At 41.0% G+C, this 12,785-nt stretch overlaps 1 protein-coding gene across 1 annotated transcript; it reads right to left on the bottom strand.

Moving 5' to 3' along the window:
• Window positions 1-1,766: 1,766 nt before the first annotated feature.
• Window positions 1,767-2,381, bottom strand: LOC132611762 (uncharacterized). Its single transcript, XM_060326139.1, has one exon. The coding sequence runs from the start codon at window positions 2,379-2,381 to the stop codon at window positions 1,767-1,769; it is 615 nt and encodes a 204-aa protein (XP_060182122.1).
• Window positions 2,382-12,785: the final 10,404 nt, after the last annotated feature.

The raw sequence follows: 12,785 nt of genomic DNA, 5'->3' as shown, positions 1-12,785 counted from the left end.
TAGTTAAACTAGTCGATCTAATTGACTGTCTTATTACGTCACCCGAGGGAGGTTTGAGAACGATCCCTAACCCAGACCCTTTTACGTTAGACGCACCGTCTGTGTAATGGGTCCAGACTCCAATATTAGTCCCCGAGGTAAGAAGCATTTCCTTATCGACCACAGGAATCATGGCCGGTGCAAAATCGGCCACGAAATCCGCCAATATTTGGGATTTGATCGCAGTTCGGGGTTTGTATTCAATATCATACCCGCTAATCTCCACATCCCACTTTGCTAGACGGCCTGAGAGTTCAGGTTTATGCATGACATTCCTTAGGGGGTACGACGTTACGACACATATGGGATGACACTGAAAGTAAGGTTTTAATTTTCTAGATGCACTCAATAGAGCCAAAGCAAGTTCTTCCAAATGTGGGTACCTGGTTTAGGCGTCACCGAGGGTTCTACTTACATAGTAAACCGGGTATTGCGTACCTTTCTCCTCTCGAACCAGGACGCCGCTCACCGCTAACTCGGGCACCGCCAAGTACAGCTACAACTGCTCGTTCGCTTTTGGCGTGTGGAGTAGAGGCGGGTTTGATAAGTAGCTTTTGAGTTCTGCTAAAGCCATCTGACATTCGGGAGTCCATGCAAAGTCAGTCTTTTTCTTTAGCAACGAGAAAAATCGATGACTCTTGTCCGAGGATCTGGAGATGAATCGGCTTAGGGCAGCTATCCGTCCTGTCAACCTTTGCATCCCTTTGATGTCATTGATCACAGTGATATCTTCAATTGCCTTTATCTTATCCGGGTTGATTTCGATCCCCCGATTTGATACCATAAATCCGAGAAACTTGCCCGATCCGACTTCGAAGGCACATTTTTTCAGGTTTAGCTTCATGTTGTACTTTCTTAATATGCTGAAAGTTTCCTGCAAATATTTCAAGTGGTCCTCTGCTCGCAGGGACTTAACGACCATGTCATCAATATAAACTTCCATGGATTTCCCTATTTGGTGTTCGAACATGCGGTTGACTAAATGCTGATAGGTGGCACCGACATTTTTTAAGCCGAAGGGCATTACATTATAACAATATGTGCCAGACCTAGTTATAAACGAGATTTTTTTCTCGATCCTCCGGGTCCATTTGTATTTGGTTGTACCCGGAGTAGGCATCGAGGAAACTCAGCGTGTCGTGACCCGCAGTAGAGTCGATCATGCGATCGATGCTGGGCAAAGGAAATGAATCCTTCGGGCAGGCTTTATTTAAATCTTTATAATCTACGCACATTCTGAACTTATTCCCCATTTTAGGCACTACCACAACGTTAGCTAACCAATCTGGGTATTTTACCTCATGAATGGACCCTATATTAAAGAGCTTGGTTACCTCGTCCTTGACGAATGCATGTTTTACCTCGAGTTGTGGCCTCCGTTTTTGTTTGACCGGAGGGAAACTTGGATCCAGGCTGAACTTGTGTGTCGTCACGTCCGGTGGAATACCTGTCATGTCTAAATGGGACAAAGCAAAGAAATCTGAGTTATTTTTAAGGAACTCAATAAAAAAATTCCTGAGCTCGGGCGTTAACCCCGTGCCCAGGTATACCTTCTTCTCTGGTAGATGGACGAACAATATGACTTACTCGAGTTCTTCGACCGTGGACTTAGTGGTATCAGAATCATCGGGCACCACGAATGTTCTTGGCACCCCGAATTCTAACTCCTCATCTGGTGTGTCTCCGTTCCGATTTTCCGAAGATTCCGGGATCGGGATTTGTGATTGCTATTTGGCATTCTTCCCTTCGTTCCGATCTAGCGCCTTTTCAGCCTTAACAGATTCTTCAACCGCGAACATTTCTTTTGCGGCCTGCTGTTCACCACGAACGGTTTTGATACCTTCTGGAGTCGGGAATTTCAATACCTGATGCATAGTCGAGGGAACCGCTCTTACGAGGTGAATCCACGGTCTGCCCAGCAATGCATTGTATCCCATGTCTCCCTCTATCACATAAAATTTGGTCTGCTGCGTAGTTCCTGCCATACTGATCGGTAAAGTGATCTCACCTTTCATCATTTCGCATACCATGTTGAATCCGTTGAGGACCCGTATTGTCGGCACGATCTGATCTAGTAGTCCCAGCTGTTCGATGACTCTCCATCGGATGATATTAGCCGAGCTACCTGGATCAATTAGCACACGTTTAATTCTAAACTTATTGACAAGGACAGATATTACCAGTGCGTCATTATGCGGCTGGGCGATGCCTTCCATGTCCTCGACATTGAATGTGATGGGGCCATCGGGGTCATCGTTCCGGATACGCTTTTCCCTCGTTATGGAAATTTTTGTGCGTTTGATAACCGGCCCAATAGGAACGTCAGTTCCTCCCCTGATCATGTGTATCACCCGCTGAGGCTCTTTCGGCCTATCCTGCTTGTTGGAGTCCAGGTTTTTAAAATGGGTTTTTTCTCGTTCACTTAGAAATTCTCGAAGATGTCCCAAATTGAACAGACGGGTGACCTCCTCTCTCAGCTGCCGACAATCCTCGGTTTGATGGCCGTGAGTATGATGATACTTACAAATAAGACTTTTATCCCGCTTCTATGGATCAGATTGGATTGGCCTTAGATGTCTTGTTTCTTTGTTTCGGATAACGGTCGCCACTATGGTTGCTACATCGACGCAAAAGTTGTACTCGAATAACCTTGGAGTTTCTCTGTTTCCCGGGGCTCTATCGACAACATTTCTGTTTATCAAACCACGGCTATTTTGGCCTTGATCATTCCTTCGATCGTTCCTCCTATAATTCTTGCCTGATTCGTTGTTGCGCCCGTTCCCCATTCGATCGAGTGGGTAAGGCTAGTACATGTCATATAATGATCTGGAATCCCGATCTACTACTCTCCTCGAGCGATCACTCCCTTTACCGGAATGCCATGATACTGAAGCAGCCCTCAAAATCTTATCATCTCCGACCCTGATCTTCGACTGATACCTGTTGTGTACATCAGTCCAGGCGATCGCCGGGTATTCTATCAGGTTTTGTTTTAGCTCCATAGATGTGATCGAGCTCCTTGAATTGAGCCCCTGGGTGAAAGCCTGAACGGCTCAATCGTCAGTAACTGGAGGTAAGTTCACGCACTCCATTTGAAATCGAGCCACAAACTCGCGGAGGGTCTCGTTATCTCGTTGCTTAACGTTGAACAAGTTCGATTTTCGAGTTTCGACCTTGATGGCCCCGGCATGGGCCTTAACGAAAGCATCAGCGAGCATGGCAAATGAATCAATCGAATGCTTGGGCAAGTTATGATACCAAATCATAGCCCCCTTTGACAGAGTCTCCCTAAATTTCTTAAGTAGCACTGATTCCCTTTCGTCATCGGCGAGATCATTGTCCTTAATAGCGCACGTATACGCAGTCACATGTTCATATGGGTCTGTTGTCGCATTGTACTTCGGGATATCAGGCATGCGAAATCCCTTAGGGATTTTCATCGGTGCCGCACTCGGCGAAAATGGCATTTGAACAAATTTTTTCGAATCCGGTCCCTTCAACACTGGTGGAGCCCCTGGAATCTAATAGACCCTCGAGTTGTAGTTCTCCACCTTTTTGTCGTTCGCCTTTATCTTTTTTTCACCGGACTCGACCCGTTTAGTCAATTCTTCGAGCATTCTTATCAATTCGCTGCTTTGCCCGGGGTGGTTCTCGTTACCCCATGGGACGCGTCTTTCTCCCGTATCCTGGGTCTGTTCTGATGGGGCAATATCGGGTGCCTGACCCCGGTTTTGCAATTGTGCTATAATCTCTTGCTGGGCCTGCAACTACGCCATAGCCATGCCTAACTGGTTTTGGAGCTGTTGCAGCATGACTCCATTATTCTCGCCGGCCGGTATGTTGCCCACCAATGATCCGACTTGAACAGGATTAACGGGGGGCACGTTGTTGTTTGGTACGTTCCCGTCGTCGTGCTCGTGATAGCTTGGTTCCACTTGGAAGTTGACAGAATGGGAATCCGACATTCTGGTATACCTGAAATCAAACCTTAAAGAACAAGTGAAGAATACCCAGTGTAACCAGAATGTTGTATTGAACCGCCACTACTATCTAGGGCCCCACAGAGGGCGCCAAACTGTTTAACCTTAAAATAGAGAACAATTAAATTTATGCGTGATGTCAAAGATATGTGGCTAAATTCAATTTGATATTAGATTACAAGGGAAACCAATAAGTGAATAAGTAAGCAGATCTGACCAAATGTTAATTAAGTCCGGCCTCGGGTATGGAAACCGAGGTTGATACCCTATGCTGAATACGTACACGATGGATAATGGAAACGAACTCAAGAACAAAAATGGTTGTGAATGCAAGTAATTCTTTTGCTTTTGATATGAACTCTTTCTTTCTGTTGCCAACCCCCCCCCCCCCAATGGATGAGAACCTCCTCTTTATATATTAGAGGAGTCCTAACCCTAATACAATTCTAAAACAAAGGAAAAAATATGGTGACAGCTGTTGCCGAGATCATCGCCGAAATATCCGGTTGAGGGCGGATATTTCGGTCTTCTTCTTATGGCAGCTAACCGCCCTTCCTGTAACGCCTGGTCCCCAATCGAATTCGACGCCTCCTTCTCGATGACCTGGTCGGGACGTACCCGAGCACAACCATAACATCGGGAAACCGAGCATGTCTGTATCCTCGGTTTTACCCGTATACAATACCAACAATAAATACTAAAATATGCGATAAGTATACAAACAATTATGAAGTTTATTATGTAAACTATCTGATAGTTTGAAACTTACCCGGCAAGAGGTTTATGTGACTTTACACGCTTAAAAACAACAAAATAGTTACAGAGAACCTAAGCAAACAACAAATAAGCCATTAAATAGTTTAAACGCTACGCCATCAAATAATTCAAACGCTACGCGATAAGATAGTCCAAATTGAAACCCTAGAAATTTATCATCAAAATATTACTAAATAATGATCATAAATTTTGTAAATATTTATCCAAAAAAAAAAAACCACAATAAGTACTATATAGAGGAATTTAGTTAGAAGATTAAATTGAAAACCTTGATGAGAATTGTCTCTCCACGAAAAAAAGTTTCTCCATAGTAGCAGAGTATAAGATGATAATGGAGTTATCATCGTTGACCGCCTCGTCTATGATGAGCCTATTCACAGCTTTCTTCCGCTCCAGAATAGCCATAGAAAAAGTCCTTCTTAGCATTTTTTCTGCCAAAAAAAAGTAAAAGATTGTGAATGGAATTGCAAATCAATACAAAATTCAAAGCTAAAATAGCAGATGAGTAGCATAATCCAGTGCCAAATAGCTAGGCACATTTAACGTTTTTATAATGGTAAGGGGTGGTTATAAGAATTCTTATTCATGAGAGATCGTTATGGCTTTCGGACTTTAATGATTTTATAACGATGAAATAATACTCATGAACGTAGAGGGATATCAAGGTTTGAGCCGTTTAAGCGTGTTGATGGTTAACTAATTTAATGACAAATAAAAAGGACTCCTAAACCTAAAAGGGTTTTAAAGTACTAAATAATTTCAAATAAAAAAAATATATATATATATATATATTAGGGAAATAATAATTTGAGTAAATAGTTTCCGTAGCATCCTTTTGAAATCTTGACATTAAAGATGTCGTGAATAATTACTTCAAATTCTTTTTTCCACTTTAAGTACAATTCTTACCAAAATAGGCTACATATTTTTGTTAAATTACTGGTCTTATAACTTTCTTTGAGGAAAGTGTTAACTTTCCTTCACAATGAAATGGTAACTAATAAAAACATTTGAAATGTTAAGGGAGAGAAGCATACGAACCTATATACATACTAGTGTCGTTTGGCCCGTGCGCCAAGCTATATTTAAATTAAAATTTGCAAATTTTTTTTTTAATGTTTTTTTTCCTATTCTTGTTTTTTGTGTTGTTTTTGTATCATCATATCAATTGTAAAGGTAGGTTGACAATTTTTCAATGTTTCTAAGATATTTAATTATATAAAAAAAATTGTAAGTTAAAAAGACAATATTTTTTAGAGTATATGTAGACTTCCTTTTTATTTTCATACAAATTAATGCATGCATCAAAGCTTTTCTCCCTTTTATTTTACTACACTTTTTAAGAAATCTTTACTGATCCAAATTGGGTTTTACCTTACGTTAGATTTCAACTTAATTTTTTCATTAAACATATATTGGCTAACCCATTTTTTGGAAGAAAAAAATAATTACGTTATTCAAGTATTATAAAAAAAATATTTAATGGTACAAATTGTTGTATAATGACATCAATGAAGTTAACTTATAAATAAAGATAGCATTTAAAATTAAATAATTAAAAGTCTTGATACAGCGAAATACTTTAGATGTTTCTTCAGATTAAACCATACAAAAAACAATTGGAAAGTTAATGAAATTATTTGTTTTTCTTGCTTTAATCTTTCCTTTTCTTTAAAAATATTGTAGTTTGTTTTTCTTAATGAACTGTTATAATTCTTAAACGTGTATGTAGTTTTAGTGTTTCAAGTTGATCTAACTATTTGTCCTTAATTATATAAAACATTGATTATCTCATCTTTTGTAAAACATTTCAATATCAAAAAAATGTGAAAATGATTACTCTCGTTTTCAATTATTATTATTATTATTATTATTATTATTATTATTATTATTATTATTATTATTATTATTATTATTACAACAATATTTCTTTAATTACTTTGGAGAGCTACAATATTTCTTTAATTACTTTTTTCAAACAATTTTAGCTATATATGAAAAATAATTTTAAATTGATAATTAAGAGTGTATTAAGGTATATAACTGTCACGACCCGGCTAGGGGCCGCGACGAGCACCCGGTGCTACCCCACCCGAGCACCCCCTTATCGTACATAACATAACATCTAGGTGAACCATAAGTCAATTCGTGCTTTCCTTATCGTTAATCATGTTGATCCCATTAGACGACCGTCATCATTTAACATATCATAGGCATCTGTGCCACATCATAAGTACAAGGCCAACGTGGCTAACAAAAGATATACAAAACATGGGCCGACATGGCCGAACATCTCTACCCACATACACATGACTACGAGCCTCTAAGAGTATGACATATCGTATGAGCGGGACAGGACCCCGCTATGCCCATAATTATATACACAAAAGAATAAGTACCCAAAAGCTACGGCTCCGAAAGAAATGGAGCTCTGCTATGCAATCTCTGAATAAGCAGCTATGGATCAAGTCTGTCTTCCTGTGCACCTGCGGGCATGACGCAACGTCCACAAACAAAAGGACGTCAGTACGAAGAATGTACTGAGTATGTAAAGCATGATCAACATCAATATAGAAGCATAATAGATATCATATGAAAATGGCATAGGAGGGGAGACAGTAATATCAGCATCATCATGTCGCTTACTTGCATACATCGTCGTTCGTATCCCATAATAATACTCGTACCATACTTGTGCTCATATTCGTATACATGTCCTTATTCGTATTCTTATACATAGTCTTATCACATTCATATTCATATTATATACATAGTCATTTCATATACATAGCATTTACATAGCATACCCGACCTTATAGGATCGGTGTTTTATATATATACTTGGCCAACCAAGGCTCAAGATCATGCATACCTGGCCCTACCAAGGCATCAGGGTTATCCGTACCATCTACAGAGGTGTGCGCGCGTTTCATAATCGTATACATACTCTATACATAGTCATATACATATAGTCTTGCCCGGCATCATAAGCTCGGAGTCTTATCATAGCCCTTCATAGGCATACATATACATATCTCATAGCTCGTAAGCATCTCTAATCTCATTTTACTCTTATCATCATTACTATCCTCATCATTATCGTTACATCTACATTATGGACATACTCGTCATGCGAGGAACATAGTATAATCATAGTACATATCAAGGGTCGTGAGCTTATGAGCTCGGAATGCCAACCATGTGAAGACAACATACTCATCTAGAGGAATTAGGAATTTGGCCAAGAACCATGCATTATGAAAGAAGGGTTAGCCTTACATACCTTTCCGTCGAACTATTCTACACTTGCACGTTCCCTTCCAATGCTAGCGTTTATACCTTCATTAATATCATAACAATGGCCATTAGTCATTCACATTATCCGCATTATCTAGATTCCTCAATTTGCCTCTAATTCATCCATATTCATGGTCATAACACCCATCTTCGTCCATTCGTCTAAAGTGTTCAGTTCATGATCTTAATACCATTTATGACACATTCATATCACAACACAACAACATTCATAACTCAATTCAAACTATTTCTCAAAATGTCACTATTTATCTTTCATGACCTAGTTGACCACATTTTCTACAATCCATGTATTTTAATTCTCCAATACCTTAAACATCTTGTAAAAATCATGAATCTTACCTTAGAAGTTGTAGGAACAAGCTTTGGTTGATAATACTCTTCTTTGAGCAAAACCCTAGTTTTTCTCCATTTGGATTTCTTGACTTGGATGATCCTTGATGATTCCCTTACCCTTGATTCACTTGTCTTAATGTTATTGATGGCTTATAATCCTTGAAACCTCATATAATAAATGTAGAGAGAAGTTTTAGAGAGAAGTGGTGTAATGTTGTAATGAAATGAAATAAGTCTTGATCCTCATATTTAATGAATTGGAAAATCTGTGTTGGGTGAACAGTGGTCGTCCATGGAGGTTTACGGTCTGTATTCCACTTTACGGACCGTCCCTCGTGGTCGTCTTTAAGCTTAAGCAGGACCAGAGACTTTGGCCTGCATGCATGGTGATTTACGACCATGGTTTACGGGTCGTAAATCACTTTACGGTCCGTCCACCAGGTCGTATTATACCTTTTCCTCAGCTGGCAGAAAGTTGAAGTTTGGCATGCCAGTTTACGACCTGGCAGTTTACGGACCGTATACCAGTTTACGGTCCGTATTTGCACTTTACGACCACTGGCAGAAAGCTGAAGCCTTTGCATGGCAGTTTACGTCTGCCAGTTTACGGACCGTATTGCACTTTACGGTCCGTATTTTGCAATATACGACCACTGGGCAGTTTTGCCAACTTTCAATTTTTTCTCATTTCTCGACTTTTCATCCTAATCATCCACATCCCTTTACATACATTTCCCATGAAACATTATACACTCGCACTCCTCGCACACATCATTAGTTCATTTACTTGCGTACCAACGGAAAATTTTCCGAGGTGTAACATTCTACCCCCCTTAGGAACATTCGTCCTCGAATGTTAAAGGCTTGGGGGATTCTATAAAAATTTCGCCAGAGTTTCCTCTGTAATGTGGCACTACCACTCTGTCACAACAACCCACAATAAAAATGCCTCACAGGGCAATAATACAATAGCACTAGAAAATTGGCCACACACGACCTGAATGTATAAAAGGGAAAACATGCAAACCTTATGATTTTGACGTCTTATCTTGGACTTCTTCCAAGGGCTGAAATAAATGTGGGTATTTGGATCGCATATTATCTTCCGCTTCCCATGTCATTTCCTCTCGATTGTTATTTCTCCACAGAACTTTAATTGAGGCCAATTCTTTGTTTCTAAGCCTCCGTACTTGCCTATCTAATATGGCAATGGGTATTTCATCATAAGTTAACTTTTCTGTCACTTGAATATCATTCACTGGGACGATCCTCGTAGGATCTCCAACACACTTCCGAAGCATCGAGTCATGGAATACTGGATGGACTGACTCCAAATCTGGAGGTAGATCTAGCTCATAGGCCACTTTGCCTATTTTGCGCACAATTTCGTATGGCCCAATATACCGGGGACTGAGCTTCCCCTTTTTGCCAAATCTCATCACGCCCTTCATCGGCGACACTTTCAAGAATACTCAATCTTTCACTTCGAACTCTAAATCTCTTCGACGATTATCCGCATAGGACTTCTGACGACTTTGAGCCGCTAGCAACCGATCTTGTATGAGCTTAAATTTTTCTATTGCTTGCTGGACCAAGTCTGGCCCTATCAACTTAGCTTCTCCGGTTTCAAACCACCCAATTGGGGATCTACACTTTCGCCCATATAGAGCCTCATACGGTGTCATTTGAATGCTAGAATGGTAATTGTTATTGTAAGCAAACTCAATGAGTGGCAAAAGGTCATCCCAATTTCCTCCAAAGTCTATCATACATGCCCGCAACATATCTTCAAGAGTCTGAATAGTACGTTCAGCTTGCCCATCGGTCTGTGGGTGAAATGCCGTGCTTAGGCGCACTTGGGTCCCTAAACCTTCTTGGAAAGACCCCTAAAACTTGGCTGTAAACTGAGTTCCTCTATCGGAGATAATAGATACCGGAACGCCATGGAGTCTCACTATCTCTTTAAGATAAAGCTTGGCATAATCTTCTGCCATATAGGTCGTTCTGACCGGTAAGAAATGCGCTGACTTTGTGAGTCTATCCACGATCACCCATATAAAATCATATTTACGTCGAGAACGGGGTAACCCTGTAATGAAATCCATATTAATCCCTTCCCACTTCCAAGTTGGGATTTCTATAGCTTGCAATAAGCCACCCGGCTTTTGGTGTTCTATCTTCACTTGTTGGCAATTAGGACACTGAGCTACGAATTCCGCTACGTCTTTCTTCATCCCATGCCACCAATATATAGTCTTAAGATCATGATACATTTTCGTCGCTCCAGGGTGAACGGAGTAACGGGAACAATGAGCTTCTCTCAAAATCTGATGGCGTAGACCTGCCACCTCGGGAACACATAACCTGCCTCGACATCGGAGAACTCCGTCTTCCGAAATGTCAAATGATGACTCCTCCTTCTGAGGGAGTGTATCTCTGTACTGCATTAGCATGGGATCCTCATATTGTCGCTCTTTTACTTCCGCTACTAACGATGAAACTGCTGAATTCTGAATAGTAGCTCCGCTGCTACTTGAGTCCACCACTCGGACTCCTAGGCTAGCTAACTGCTGAAGATCACGGGTCATCTCTTTCTTTTCTGGTCGTACATCACCTAGACTTCCCATCGACCTACGGCTAAGAGCATCAGCCACAACATTTGCCTTTCCGGGGTGGTACAGGATTTCAACATCATAGTCTTTTAGCAACTCTAGCCATCGTCGTTGCCGCAAATTCAACTCTTTCTGCTTGAAGATGTACTGGAGAATCTTATGATCTGTATAAATATCCACGTGGACACCATATAAGTAATGTCTCCATATCTTTAAAGCATGGACCACCGCGGCCAATTCTAAGTCATAGGTAGGATAATTCTGCTCATATTTCCGTAATTGTCTAGAAGCATACGCAATCACCTTACCATTTTGCATCAATACACAGCCTAGCCCGACACCTGAAGCATCACAATAAATAACATATCCTTCCAATCCCTCTGGAAGTGTCAAGACTGGGGCTGAAGTCAGTCGGTCTTTCAACTCTTGGAAAGTACGCTCGCAGGCATCTGTCCATTGAAACTTAGCTGACTTCTGAGTCAACTTGGTGAGCGGTGCAGAAATAGAAGAGAAACCCTCAACAAATCTTCTGTAATAACCTGCTAAGCCCAAAAAGCTACGAACCTCCGTAGGGGTCGTGGGCCTTGGCCAAGTCTTCACTGCCTCAATCTTTTGGCTATCCACTCGAATACCGTCAGCTGCAACAATGTGGCCCAGAAATGCCACTGAGTTCAACCAAAACTTGCATTTGGAAAACTTCGCGAATAACTCTCGAGCTCGAAGAACTCCAAGGACAATTCGCAAATGATCCACATGTTCTGCCTCAGATCTAGAATACACTAGGATGAATACAATCACGAATAAATCCAGAAAAGACCTGAATACATTGTTCATTAAGTCCATAAACACTGCCGGTGATTAGTTAGCCCAAACGACATTACTCGGAACTCGAAATGGCCATATCTTGTTCTGAAAGCTGTCTTAGGGATATCTTTCTCCCTAACTCTTACTTGGTGATACCCGGACCTCAAATCAATCTTTGAAAACCACTTGGCACCTTGCAATTGATCAAATAAATCATTAATCCTCGGGAGGGGATACTTGTTCTTAATTGTCACTTTATTCAATTGCCGATAATCGATGCACATTCTCAAGGAGCCATCCTTCTTCCGGATGAACAATACGGGTGTTCCCCACGGGGATGAACTAGGCCTAATGAAGCCTTTTTCAAGCAAGTCTTTCAATTGCTCCTTCAACTCTTTCAACTCTGCGGGTGCCATCCTATAGGGAGGAATAGATATGGGTTTAGTGTCTGGCAACACATCAATCGCAAAATCAATCTCTCGTTCGGGAGGAAGGCCTGGAAGCTCTTCCGGGAACACATCCGGAAATTCGTTCACTACCGGAACTGACTAAAGAGTCGGCGACTCAGCTTCTACATCTCGAACTCGTACTAGGTGATAAATGCACCCTTTCGTGATCATCTTCCTTGCCTTTAGATAGGAAATAAACCTACCCTTTGGTGACGCCGTATTTCCTTTCCATTCTAAGACTGGTTCTCCCGGAAACTGGAAGCGAACCATTTTCATTCTACAATCAACATTGGCGTAGAAAGAAGCCAACCAATCCATGCCCATAATGACATCAAAATCTACCATCTTTAGTTCATGCAAGTCAGCTATAGTACGGTGGTCACATATCACGACTACACAATCTCTATATACTCGGCTAGCTATCACCGATTCACCCACGGGTGTAGACACCTCAAAAGGCTTGATAGACTCCG

Source organism: Lycium barbarum, chromosome 9, assembly GCF_019175385.1.
Source record: "Lycium barbarum isolate Lr01 chromosome 9, ASM1917538v2, whole genome shotgun sequence".
In the NCBI taxonomy this organism is placed as follows: domain Eukaryota; kingdom Viridiplantae; phylum Streptophyta; class Magnoliopsida; order Solanales; family Solanaceae; genus Lycium; species Lycium barbarum.
This window is presented reverse-complemented; position numbering and strand designations above follow the sequence as displayed.